Source organism: Schistocerca gregaria, chromosome X, assembly GCF_023897955.1.
Source record: "Schistocerca gregaria isolate iqSchGreg1 chromosome X, iqSchGreg1.2, whole genome shotgun sequence".
NCBI lineage: Eukaryota > Metazoa > Arthropoda > Insecta > Orthoptera > Acrididae > Schistocerca > Schistocerca gregaria.
The window spans coordinates 639,031,395-639,046,231 of NC_064931.1; the positions used below are offsets into that span (position 1 = coordinate 639,031,395).

Consider the following 14,837-nt stretch of genomic DNA (forward strand, 5'->3'; position numbering starts at 1 on the left):
GAAGAAAAGTGCAAAATTTGAGAGAAAAAATAAGCATCTGTTTTAAAAAATTGTAAAACAAAAACCAATAAATATTTCTTAACATGGCATTATTACTTTGTAGCAAAATATTCACTGAACATGTAGTCCAAATTTCAGAGCAATTTTTTTAATGGTTTTAGAAAAAAATGTGCCTTCTATTTGCTAAAATTAGCATGGAGGAGATGTATCGTTCCGGCTCCCCTTAAATAATCAGCAATCAGCTGCACAAAAGACATTTTATTTCCTTGGCTGGTTCAAGCACTTAGTGCTCTTCTTCAGAGGTCTGTACAGAAAAATATACCACAAATAAGTAAAGTTACACAAGAATATTAAAATTTGAGAACGAAATATTTAAAAATTTTGAAAATTTAAAGATAAAAAAATAGTACACATTTTTAACCATTGCATTATTTGCAAGGGTCAGAACTATGATGATAAATCCCTAACACAAAAAGAGCTCATAAATACTTCCATGTGGTTCATAGTGTCTGCACAAAATACTGACCTCACTACAGCTGTTTTAAGATTAGTTCGCAAATTTCCCATCCATAGCACAACTTCTCATTTGTATTAACTTATTTTATTTATCATTAAGTTTTTTAAATATTACTTATTATGCTGCTTATACACACTTACATTTTTGTTTATGTCTAGCGAAAACTTACAGTTGTGCAAGATTCTATTTTATCATACTTTTACCCCCAACCTGAGACAAACTTCAAGATATGAATGTCATTAACTGATTAGCTACAGTTCTGTCACGATGTTTGCACTTTTTGTTCGGCTTCCTTATGCCATTTTTGTACAGGCACTTTGAAGCACATGGAAGCATTTTATGAGGTCTTTCTCTATTACAGGATTTATCAACTTACTTCTGACTCTCACAAATAATGCAGTAGTTGTAAGGATGTACTTTTTTTATATTTAAATTATCAAAATTTTTAAACTTTTCATTATTAAATTTTAATATTTTTATCTAACTTCCACTTACTTATGGTAATTTGTCTGTACACATTCTGAAGGGAACTTTAGTGCCTGTAACTGGTTACGGAAACAAAATTTCTTTTGTGCGACTGGTTGCTGATTATTTATAAAAAATAATAATAATAATATTTGTTCATCGATATGAAAATTGTGCGACTGGTTGCTGATTATTTAAAAAAAATATTTGTTCATCAATATGAAAATTTATTGATAACATAATTGGATAATATTACATTCTTAGTATCCCCACTCTCAAATTTCAGGTTATCACATAATAAGACTTCAGTGGAGAAGTGGAGGGGATTACAGTTTTCAGAAAAACAAAATTTATCAGTTATGTAAAATAAGACATTAAACAGCTGAACATATATGTCTGCCATTCCTCAGTTGCACTCTAAATTTTATCTCTCACTTAAGTGCCTTAGACTCACAATTAGTATGTCATGTAAATAATTTGTTTATGCTCACTATGTTTCTAATATGGAAGATAAAAGCAGTAAATAATTCCTCTCATATTGACTTCTCTTTTATATGTTTCTTAGTGCAAGTACAAAGTCCATTCTCTCCAGAATCTAAACATTTTACCTCAGTCTGTTCCCTTTATTTTCAAATACATGAAACAAATTTCTGTAAAACTTGCTGTTGTCTATAACCATTACTATCATCACATGCATTTTTGTTGATTCACAAACTTATCCATGCTTTCCTGTCCAAGGTTAATAATTACACTTTTCAACATACTGTACACAAATTGTCACTCAGAACTAAACTCCACTTGTATCTGGTGCATACCTCTTTCAGGTTTCTCTAGTGATCACCTACTGTTGTAACAGTGACAAAGACATTCATCATCATGTCCCTTCTGTCCTCGCCATCATGGTAATGGTAGTGCACCATCAGAGGACTTCCATAGACATCTTCTAAATTTTTATGCATATTTCCTGGAAAATCACTTACCTTACTGCTCATACACTAAAGCTACAATTACTAAGCTCTGTTTAAAAACATTCAGTACACTACTACTTTCTTATTGCATTATCATAGTGAACAAGTTTCAAATGTGACATTCATTTGTCTATAGGAATGGCAAATTTTGGCACAATAAAAATATTTTGCTAAACAATGGAAAGTTTTTTATTCGCATATAAATTATGTAAACTGAAATGAGGAACATAATAAGATCAAATTTTGTTTCTGCATGAAAAATGTGGTACTATGAGGCGGCATTATGCCATACATACACTGAAACCATTTCGGGAAAATTATTGTACCTTACTACTCCTGCAGTATTCCAGTCCCAGTCCAACACAAACTGTTTAACCCCACTAACAGAAAAATGTACAAGCACTGGACAAAATAATATGAACACCCACAAACAACAACTTCAACTTTAGAGCAGTTTTTCTAAGTTTTCTGTACTATACGGATGATATTTTTCTCTTTATACTGTAACAGTCTAATAGTGTTCTGTATGACATATTGTTGTAGTGTTGCTTTGGTCTATAGTAAAGTTGTAACTAACATACTTTTAATGAAGGCACACTATCAAGCCTAGCTTTCTGGTGCATCCATGGCACCTGAAAATCTGCTACTGGAATCTAGAGTTAATGTATCTGATGCCAGGAAGCATGCACACTTCATAGGAAAATTTAATCGAGTGAACCCACCAGAGATAGAAAAATTAAAATTTCTTATGGAGACAAGAGGGCATTACAAAAGGTGACTAACTGTAACAGCATCAAAGAGGATTACTGCCCCTAATACATTAGACTATCATTAATCCGGATATTCCCAGCACATACAGGGACCACATTAGTGGAATTTCTGGATTACCGAGAGTGTCTTAAATTTTTGTGTAAATACATAGGGTTTATACTTTATTAAAACCAAAGATAGATACATTTTCATAGAAAACTTAGTACTTGATTGTGTATATACACAGTAATAGCACTTGCAATGAAATGTGTCCCAATTTTTGGTTGTTGCAATGATTCTACGTGACAGAAGAATGCTTTACCACACAACGACTTTATAAGCATTACATCGGTACTGCATTTTACAATGGCTGCACAATGTACTCAGTAAGATGTCTGCATCTTCAGCATAAGCAGTGTGAGATATCTTCATGTTCTCTCCTTCTATGAGCTTGTCTTTATCTCTTTCATCATAACTTTCCTGTATGCTTTTGATTATCTCTAAGTCTGTTAAACTTTGGTCATAAACAGTTGCATACACAACACTGTACTCAACAGCAATGTCTTTCTCTGAAGAACCCCACTCCAACTTATCTCTAATTTCCAGTTTCTTTTTGAGGCCTAGAAGATGCCATGATACTGAACCATAGAGAAAGTCACAATTGCAAACATGTATCATATTATCATTGTAAGTAACATACAACATTGTTACACATGAGAATTCATTACTGCATGCACCATTTTTGCTTGAGCAACTAGTGGCCTGATGTGGGCCACATTGCTGAGAGGTCGGACTATTGAGGGCCGGATTGGCGAGAGTTTAGCGTATAAAGACTGCCGTTGTAACACTGAAGTTAGCATGGATGTAGAGAATACTTTTCAACAAACAGTGCAACAATAACTCTGCACAAAAAAATTCACTGTAGAACACAGAAGCCAAATGAACACAAAGAAGTTGTTTCAGTTTTATAACAAGCACAAAACACAGTCTACCAATCAACAAAATCGTGTTATGTGGTCCATCGAGTCTACTTTTACACTGATCCCTGCAGCAGGATTTTCTTATGTATATAGTATGGCAGGGTAACATTTCAATGTAGACTTCCTCTTTCCAAATGTGGATCACAATAAAAGCTGTGTAACGAAGTATAACAACAAACGGTCATCAATAACATGCTGCACATTGAATTGAAAATGGGCATTTGATATGACATATGGACATAAATGTGACTGTGTCTGGAAATAAAAACCAGATCAGCTCTGTAATAATCTGAACAGTCACATTGTTTTGACTAGGTACTACTGCACTCTGAAAGGTAAGGTAGATGATAAACTCTAAGCAATCATTTTAGATGATTGTATTCATTCTGTGTTTGAGGCACTGTTTCCAGTTGGGGATTGCAGGTGCCAAGACAGTATTTTCTTGTTATGCACATTGAAAATGCCCAAGATCAGTTTGATAACATAGGTGTATGCTTATGCTTATCACCTTGCCTCCTCAATAATGAATTCATAACCATTCACCTCTTCCAGTAGCTTTGAAGTAATATGGACATTTTCTTGCAAGCAATGATCTGCAGGAGAATTCTGGCTGGTTGGATGTCAAAGAAAGCTCATTGGACAAAAAATTTAGTCAAATTTGTATATTAAAAAAAAAAACCATTCACCAAACTGCCTCTTTCAGCTTGTATCAACATTAGTCCCAAAACAAAGCCTATCATTTCATATACAAGCACAAATGAGATTCATGTGAGCAGGAAAAATTACTCCAGCCATGGAAAGTCCACTTCTGGCATAATCTACCAAGTTCATTGATTAAAGTCAGTATTTTTCAATTATTATTTGTTTTCCATCTTAAGTACACTGCAATTAAACAGTACTTTTCATTGGCTGGTGAAAAATACTCTTCAATTGCAGGAAGCTTAAATTAGTAACTCCAATAATAACTGATACGCAGAGTGAAAAAAAAAAAAAAAAAAAAAAAAAAAAAAAAAAAAAAAAAAAAAAAAAAGAGAGGAACTATGTACAAAAATTTGTAGATTTATTAAAAGAGATGAAAACACTTTTGTTGTATGACACAAATGTCAAAAGTTGTTTGATGCTGGATTTCCCTTACCTTAGGCCAATGTTCACAGTTCAAAAGTCATAGCAGACATGTCTGGGCATTGGAAAATCCTAAAGCAACTTGAGTGTTGCACCATCAGCAGAGGATTTACCATACAAATGCAAGCTGGTATGGTTCACAACCACCTGATTGGGCTGTTTCTTCCACCTAAGACAATATGTGGAGGAAATTACCAGTCTTTCTCTGTGAAATACTACTGGAAACGGTGGATGATGTCCTGACAGCAGCCAGGCAACAATTCCAATTCCAGTACAACGTCTGACAAACCCCCACCCCTCCACCTCACTTTGGTGTTGATGTCAAAACATTTAGACAAAGTTCTCCTTATTGTTGGATTAGGAGCTGCAGGCTAGTACCATGGCCACCACATTCTCCTTTCCCCACTCATATGGTTTTCTTGTATTTGAGGGAGGGAGATGAAGCATTTGCAGCACAAGACATCAACACACTGCAAAAGAGCTGAATGCCCATTTGGCTGAAGCTGCAGTCATTATGTGTGAAATACCCGGTAGTTTTGAGCATGTCAGACAATCTTTAATGCACAGAGTGCTCTTTGTGCAGTAACGTAAACTGGCAACTTTTTCAGCAACATCTCTAAAACACTATCTGTCAGATAACAATTTGAAAACCATGTCTGATCATTATTAGTGTCAAAAGCTTCATAGAACCCTAGTGGGAAAAAGGTGGATCTGTGATATTTTGTCACATAAAAAAATGTGTTTTTATCTCCTCTAAACACACCATTTTAATAGATTTTTTACGCCCTATGTATCAATATATTATGAGGATGAATCTAGTTCTTGCAACACAGATTTGAAAACTTTCATTAAACACTGCCCCTTGAGAACTTTCATTCAGAAGCAGCTATCTCATATAAATAAATTTTTTGACAAAAGTTAAGACACGTTTTGGCAGTTCCAGTCTTTCATGATCATCTTTCAGCTACATTCTCATGCAAATATCTTATAAAAAGGATGTTTAACAATGCAAAAAATCAAAATATCCACAAGTGGCAATAAATGTTCAAAACCTATCATATTTCTTTGTATGACCTATGGTATCTCCAATGACAACCACTTACTTTTTCCACTCCAGTACACTGACTGGTGCCACATGTTACACATGGGAAATGGGTACATCCATGGACACAATGAACATCAGTCTCCACTCTACATGTAGTTGCACTTCCTCCACTTTGCTTCACATCGTATATATGTAACGGATGCCAAATGACATTCTCTCCAACCTGCTTATTGGGAGGGTGGTGATATTTTGTCCAACTTCCGGATGGATCAAAAAATTAAGAACACCTATAATTAACTTCTAGGTTTTGTAGAGGATATTTATTGCAAAACTTTTTGAATAGGAACCTATGCTCACTGACAGAAACATTCCCCAATTCGCTACTGCAAATAAATCTAAATCACATGAAGTGTTTCAGCTTCTAACTTTTTCAATGAACCCTCTGTAAGTGACATACACATGATCTTCCTGTGGTAGATATGGCATGGGGAAGATTTGAACGTGGATCTTCCCCTTCACAGTCCAACACTATGACCGCATAATCATGAGGCCATGGCTATTCAAATTCACTCAGCAACTTTCTCATCTTTGATTTTCCTCACTTTTTCGTCAATCCTCTCTCAACATGTCATTAACAATAACATGAGAAGAGTAGTCTGTTACAGTTGATGGTCTTCCAGTTCTTGAGTTATGCTTAGTGCTCATCCAACCTTCATGGAAATGGGCAGACCAATTTGATACTGTCCTATGATCCACTACACTAATCACACACCCCTCTCTCAAAGGGTTGTAAATTTCTATTGGGTTCTTTCCATGTAGGGATTTGACTTTGATGTAAGAATGCTTGTCACTATGTGTACTTAAATCTGACTCAGTTTCACTCCCATTTTAAAACTAAATTACTGTTGACACAACCATGTGAACCAGCAAACAGATATACAAACATCATGCCTAAAGTTTCAGTCACAACTGACACAAATTTCAACTTGATCAGGCCACCACAGAGGTCACGCATGCAAAGTGTGCAAAACTTTTGAAATGACCTTCATATGTGTATTTATTCTGGTAACAATCACAAAACTGAGAGCTAATTCAGAGGCAGAAATGGTAAGGGACTGATTACCCTATAACAGGTCATGCCGGTGGTTTGTGGTGACGAGCTGGTGCCTTCCATCATGTTAAAATCAGGAAAATTTAGTGAACAAGACACCAATGAGCGTTCACTACCATGTTTCTCAAACCACTGTAGCATAATTCTGGCTTTGTGATGGTTATCCTACTATAGAATGCCATCACCACCATTTGAGAAGACATCAAGCATGAAGAGATGCAAGTGGTCCACAATAATGTTCATATAGTCCACAGCAGTCATGGTGCCTTTTACTACCACACATCCCACTGCAGCCCAAGGTAGTCCACAGCTGTCATGGTGCCTTCTATCACTACCACACATCTCACTGCAGGGCAAGGTAATGTCAACTATAGCATATCACTGCCACGACAGACAATGATGGTGTAGTTCGGTTTCAATCAGCCATTTGTCTGGATGACGGGTATCTGGACACGCTCATCGATCTGGTGTAATAAGAAACACTATTCATCCAACCAGGTGACATGTTTCCATTGATTGATAGTCTAACTTAAATAATACCCTACCCACTTCGATTGTAATTGATGATCTTGCATCAACATGGGGACACACAAGAGCCATCAGATGCAGAGATCCATGTTCATCAATAAACACTGAATGGAATAATCTTCAACACTTGTACATGTCCTGCATTGTACCCTGTCAACAGATCTGCCATAGATCGCTGCCTATACTGCTTTACAGAGTGAGCAAGCCTCCGACCTCCATGTTCTGTGACAAGGTGTGGATATCTAACACCTTGTAGAGTCTACTCATGATTTCACCATCCTTCAACTACTTTCCACAGGTGCTCATGACAGTACTATGACAACAGCCACCAGGGCAGCCATTTCCGAGGTGCTCAGTCCCTGGTGCCAGGCCACGACAATCTGCCCTTTGTCAAAGCTGTTTATGTCCGTTGAATACTCCATTTGCTGACTGTATCATCACTAAAACAATTCCCTACTCATTTCTGCTCTGCTTGTGCAGTTACCTTACTGTGTCACATGCTCTAAACACCACCAAGCAGCATTCAATTGTGCGCTCACACATTCGCTGCAAACACGTATCGGTCGTTGGAAAACTGGTACTCTTTGTTGAAACATAACACGTTTCAACAAAGAAAATTAAGGAAAGATGAAATCATATCAGATCTGCTCTCTTACTCAATGAACAGGATGTTTTAACACTGTAACACAGTGTTACTAGCTATGCATCCACCACAGGACTGTCTATGTTTGAAATAAAAATTTTGAACAAAAATGAGCGTTTGATATTCACATCTTTACAATGACTAGGTGTGTGTACAAAGATTGCAGTATATATATTTTCACATTACTGGTGATATTAAATTAATATCATCTCTTAAGTTACTTCAGTTACATAACATGATTAACAAGGTGATCCAGATAGACAATCTTCTAATTAATTGATGCAAATGTGTGACTGATTAACTTTGTAAATAAGTACAATGGAAGATTTTGGTGAGCAAAATAATACCTTGTCGGATGCAGGAGATTCTCCAGATTTAGACACACTGTTGTCAAGCCAGTTTGCTACATCTGAAAACAAAACAAAAATTAGTGTAGAATAGTTCTTTATGCAACTCCATGGGGAACAGGTTTTGTTTAATTCTATATGAACAAATCAGATATGTTTTACTCACAGTAGTAAAAGGGGTTCGCATGACAAATGTTTTCGATGTTCTGTTGCTGGTTCAATATCAACAGACAAGATAATATATGTTTTGTAAGCAAAATGTGAATAATACAAGTCTTTTTAAGGCTCAAAATAAAAATAAATAACCCCCTTTTTCTCTGCAAAAAACAATAAATGAAGGTTCGAAAAGCACAGTAACCATCTAAATATGAGTTAAGGAAGTGTCTCATGTAATTAATATAAACAATGAATCTCGCATGCAAAATGTCATTTTTATCTTCGCAACAATTCTGATTTACTATTATTTAATTTCTTTAAGCCAGTTCCAGATAAAAAACTGTCACATACACAAAAATTGTATGAGGTCAATAAAAACTTTCACGTTGCAGAAAGCTTGGAAGAGCAAGACCAAAAGCCCAACCCTTGACATTGGATGTAACCTCTGGTGCTTGGTATCTGAGCACATTCACACTCGAGTGTTTTCATTAATACATTTATCTCACTGTTAGACAAGACAGTAAATGACTTCATGGAAAAATGTTTCCAGTTGCCTATGGTACCAAGACTGTACCTCAGCATGCACCTCTTCATCTGAAGCAAATTATGGCCGTAAATATCTTTCTTCTGGGCTCCAAAAATATGGAGATCCCATAGGGATAGATCAGAAATGTATGGAAGATGTGTAAGGACTTCCCAGAGAAACCTCTGCAGTGTCGTCAAAACAACCTTGGTAACATGTGGGCAGACGTCACCCTGCAACAGAATCACTCTGGCTGTCAACATTCCTGGGTGTCTTGACTTCATGGGATTCTTCAATTCTTGCAAAATATCCATTTACAACTGTGCGTTAATTATGATGACATGTCTGAGAAAGTCAATGAGCAGTGGGCCCTTGCAGTCAAAGAAAAATGTCATCATGACTTTCCCAGAGCTGATGGGATAATTGTTTCAACTATGACAATGATTTGCTTGGAAGCCCTTACACATCCTCTATACAGTCCCATTCTCTCCCCATTCAATTTTCATATATTTTGAGACCTGAAGAAAGACATGTTGCCTTGGCCTACTCAATAACCAGGTCCGTCCCCCATCGCGCACATGTGGAACATGATCAGATGACAGCTTCAGAGTAATCCACAACCAGCATTAACCATCCCTGGATTGGCTGACCAAATGCAACAGGCACAGAACTCCATCCCACAAACTCACATCCAGCACCTGTACAACAAAATGCATGCATCTTTGCATGCTTGCATTCAACATTCTTGCAGTTTACACACGTTATTCATGTAGCAGCATTTTACATTTGCAATGGCTTATCTCATACTTAGATTAACCTGTGATCTTGCAATGTTTATCACTGAAATATGTTACCCAGACAAATGTATTCCCAAAATTTCATTGCTCTGCATCAGGGTGCCCAACCCACTGATAGCAATCTATCGGTCGATCACCATGGCTTTTTGAGTTGATCTTTTAAAACCATATACAAAATCTGTTTAAATGAGCTGCTTCTGGAAAATACTAGTTTGCTGACAATGGATTATTCGCACAGTTTTTGTAGGTGGAAAACCCCACGACACCTCTTGTCTCCATCTGCATTTCACCGCCTTTAATGCTCGTGCCAAGTGTACGTGAAAAACTTACTAACATGTTTGTGAAAAATGAGTGCAGCTGAACATGGGAAAACATGCAATTCCCATTACAATGCGTAAATGTAGGTGTATAATTTTGATGTAATTCCAATACAATAGCAGCAGGCATACCTATAATGGGAAATACTGAACACCACTTCCTAACAGTTCACAAAGACTTCCAATCGGAAACGGCTGTTGGTAGTGGGTCAAGGAGGAAGCAACTTTCTAATCTTCAAAGTAAATTACAATAATAGCTATCTTTTCTTGTAAATCTTCTAAAAAAATGTCTTTCATACAACATATCATCATTCTGTGTATAAGAAATACTGATGCAGCATGCAAAACAATTTGACGATGGGATATTTATTAAGGTGCACTTTCTGGCAGCTAGTGAATCCTCATTTTCCACATCTGATAACAAGTCAGAGATCACCCAGGGAATACCACGAAAACATTCCTACGAGTACAACGCTCCCTCCTGCAGCCTGAGTGAGGACATTACATGCTGTACACACCAATGCCATCTGTCCGATGGGACATAAAACGTGTTTCTTCTGAAAAGTCCACTTGTCGACACTCAGTGGAGATTCAACTGTGGTATTGGCATGCAAATTCCAGCCTTCATTACCAATGAGCAGCAGGCAGCATGAATGCACAAACCAGATACCTGCTGGGGAGGCCTATACGTAGCAATATTCGCAGAACGGTCACTGAGGAGACACTCTGAGTAACCCCTTGATTCATCGGAGTGGTCAGCTGCTCAACAGTTGCACGTCTATTCACACCTCCACAGCAGTCGCTCACCTCTATCATCTATAGCCCATGGTACACCACAGTTCCTTACGTGCCGGTTTTGGATAGCACCATTTTGTCATGCACAGCGTACTGTAGCCACAGTGGCATGCATACAGTTTACTAACTTAGCTATTCTGGAAATGCTTCCACCCTTGTCCTGCAAGCAAATGAACATGCCCTTTCGAATACCTGATAAATTGCTCCATTTCCGCATTACGACAATGACTGCACTAACTCCTGCGTCCTCCTTTCATGCCTTTTATACCCTCCACTGCTTGTGCTGTCACCTGCTGTCTGTGAGTGGTTATTGCACACTGATGTCGAACATAGGTGGTGGTCATTATTGTGACTGGAACGTGTAAATAAGTTAAACAAAGAACTTCAAGGAAAAAACCAAACCATTATAACTTTTATGTCTTTTATAAAGTGCTTCATGCAAAAACTTGACCTTTGGATAGCACAGTTACAGAAATTAAATGTGTAAAACTTTCCTCAAACACAGTCAGAACTGTCGGATCTACAAACGTCATTGGATCATGAAGCTGCAAAGAAGTATACAGCCATACAGAAATGAAGACACAGTCTAAACCAGTTTTCAGATTTCAGGGCAATGAAATCTGTTCTAGCTTTCATAGTTCATCATTTACAATAAGCGGATGTGGAAGATATTGCAAACAAACTGGGTACTTTTTTCTCTTGTAGTGGGTATTAACTTGAAGAGGAAATAATTTGATTTCAAAATAACATTTAATTAAAGTCAGAATACAATGAAGGTACTTTTGGAAAGTGAGTGTAGAAACCTTCTCTACAATTTATCATTTCTTTTTTTTTTTTTTTTTTTTTTTAGATCAACTTATCTATGCAATGCATTGTTTTCAATTATGAACATAGAGAAATATAAGTGTAGAAATAAACTGATCAGTCCTCATCTATCAGACTATGGAAAGGCAAGTATCTCACTAAACTTTTTCCTACATGTATGATGGTGTATATTTTAATTTTTTTCACCTATGTAATATCTTTAAAATTGAGCAGTAGGCCTACAACTTTTGATGGAGAGAAATTACCTTTTATGTATTTTGTATAGGTAATGGAAATGGTTAATTTTGGGTCGGTGTTGTTTTGTGTTTCAACCTTTATGAATTTTTAAGTCCGTAGGTTTCTAAATTGACTAAACTGCACGTAGTAGATCACAATCTTAAAAAGGTTGAGAACCCCTGCTCTACATTAATTCAGTGTTGCGATTTTTTTTTTTCTGTCAGTGAATTTAACAAAACATGTTGCTTATCGAACATGTGAATAAATTTGTGGCAAAGGTTTGCTAGCAGACAGAAGTCCGCGTGTCATCAGAGACATCAAAACTGGATGAAGTCTTGGGAACATCTTATGCCAGTGTGAAAAAGACATATATAATTAACAATATACAGTGATTAACAAGAATACTGGGTCATCTCTCTACCATGGAAATGATAATCAACATGACACCTGGAAGGCGGGCAACAGAACAGGAATGGTGGAGGATATATACTGGAGAATGAACAGAAACTGTTTGATAACTTCTGTATGCAGATTTAAAATAAATAACTAAATAAATAAATAAAAATAAAAAAACAGTTGATATAACTGACATTGAAAAAGATTATAATATAGTGCTTAGAGAAAGGAAATGAGTGTCACAGAAATGGTGGGTTTGTCACATGATCTTCTGGTCCCATTATTAGAATATTTACAAGTTGGTGACCTACTATGACACCATTAGCAGTCAATAACACATTGAAAAGCAAGGTCTTGTCAACTTATGTGGGAGTTTGAATTTTTCAACTCTGTAACATGCAATCGGTGTCAATCTGAAACGCAACTGCTGTTGGAATAAAACATTAAGGAAAAGACAAGTATGCACGATCAAGGTGTTTATTGGACATTATTCCAAATGTGACACTGTATGAGCCTGCAGTTTTTGACAGTAGCGTATGTAATGTTATAGTTGTATTGGCGGGGTGGGAGTGGGGAGGGGGGGGTCGGGACATTCAATAAGCGATGCAACACACTTTCTTCTTGGGCAGTTTCGGTTAAAAAAATGCAAAATTTGTTGTGGTACATCTTCATCCCTTATAACTTTATTAAGTTCTAAAATGTGTCAGTGCCATATGCAGCCCTCAAAATGGTGTCTGTAACGGAGATCCATTTTGAGCAGAGAGCTGTCATTGAGTTTCTTTTGGCAGAAAACCAGAGCATCGTAGATATTTATAAGTGCTTGCAGAATGTCTATGGAGACCTGGCAGTGAACAAAAGCACAGCGAGTCACTGAGCAAAGTGCTTGTCATCATTGCAACAAAGTCACACAAACCTGTCCAATATGCCATGTGCTGCATCACAGTCAAACAACTCGCTGCACTACAGGACTCTCACAAATCTGCACACCTGAGAGGAGCTCACAAAACTTCACTGGACTGTTCTTCATCCACTCTACAGCTCGGATCTCACACCTTCCAACTTCCATCTGTTTGGCCCAAAAAGGGATGCACTCTGTGGAAAGGAGTGAACAGGTGATGGGGAGGTTATTGATGCAGCAAGACATTGGCTCTTATGTTGATCAGTTGAGTGGTATCATGTGGGCATACAGGCCCTTCCACTAAGGTGGCATAAGGTTGTTGTATTGAATGGAGATTATGTTGACAAGTAGGGTTTTATAGCCACAGGAGCGGGGAATAATACAGAGTATTTTAATCCTGAATTAAACAAACCTGCTTTCAGGAAAAAAAATATTTTGCATTGTTTATTGAATGCACTTCATATAATAAACACGCTCAACACTGCCGTTACTAAAAATATTTTGAGATTAAACAACATACACCAAGACTATGTCTAATAGTTTCTTGGAATCTAGGACACAGATGAGACACCAGTTGATCATGAATTCTAGGATCTTTTATAGTGATGTCAACACTTTAATTACTTAGTACTATCGGGTACTTCCCTGGTTTCAGGAAAGGGACCAAGGTTTCCTCTCCCTACATGCTGAGAAAATTCTCATTCAACCATACATCATTAATAACACTTCGGAAGGTATCTTTCACTTTCTTAAAGTTAATTAATGTGGCTTATCAGATTCGATCATTGCTTGGTCACGTCTCTTGGGCCTTTACACAAAATAACAATAAATGGTGCTCTTCGGTGTTGTTGCAATGGAACTACCAACCGCTGCTCTCCTTAATGGCCGATATGGGCAAAAAGCTACACTCTGGCGATAGAAATTTAATGCTCTACCATGCTATAGGCAAATCTCCAGGTACTTTCTGAAGACACACCTACTTCAACACATTTGTTGAAGCTGACCAGCCATGTTTGTTAGAAACTTTCATTATGGCTTAACATACCTTTGTAGCTTTAGTGGAACATTTCACTGAGTCCATCTCATGATCTCTTCTTGCTGTCTCTTGACTATCTTCACCTTATTATCCTAAAGGCTGCTATATTTTCTACAGGTAACAGGAATCTGAATCATTGCACACATACATGGCTGTTCCTAATTGTTGAGCAACAACTGTGATTCCACCATCATGCTAAGCTGCCTCTGAAGCTTGCCTGAGGACTTCAAGGTACATCCACCAACAATGATCCAATGTGTCCCATCTACTACATGCTAAATGGTTGTCTGATCAAAATATCCATGTTCATGGATGCCTACAGATGTTTCTTGTTCACAATTATCCTAACCGTCAGCTTACATTGTTCTTACTGTCTTCTTGCGACATTTGCCTTACCATGTC

The 14,837-nt window shown here is 37.2% G+C and overlaps 1 protein-coding gene across 3 annotated transcripts in view; it reads right to left on the reverse strand.

Annotated features, from left to right (window-relative positions):
• Positions 1-14,837, reverse strand: part of LOC126298445 (oxysterol-binding protein-related protein 8) — a 205,690-nt gene that overhangs the window by 154,280 nt on the left and 36,573 nt on the right. For all 3 annotated transcript variants that reach the window (XM_049989775.1, XM_049989774.1, XM_049989773.1), the window contains one exon: positions 8,477-8,538. In XM_049989775.1, the coding sequence (XP_049845732.1) occupies positions 8,477-8,538 (62 nt within the window). The remainder of the gene's footprint in view (positions 1-8,476; positions 8,539-14,837) is intronic.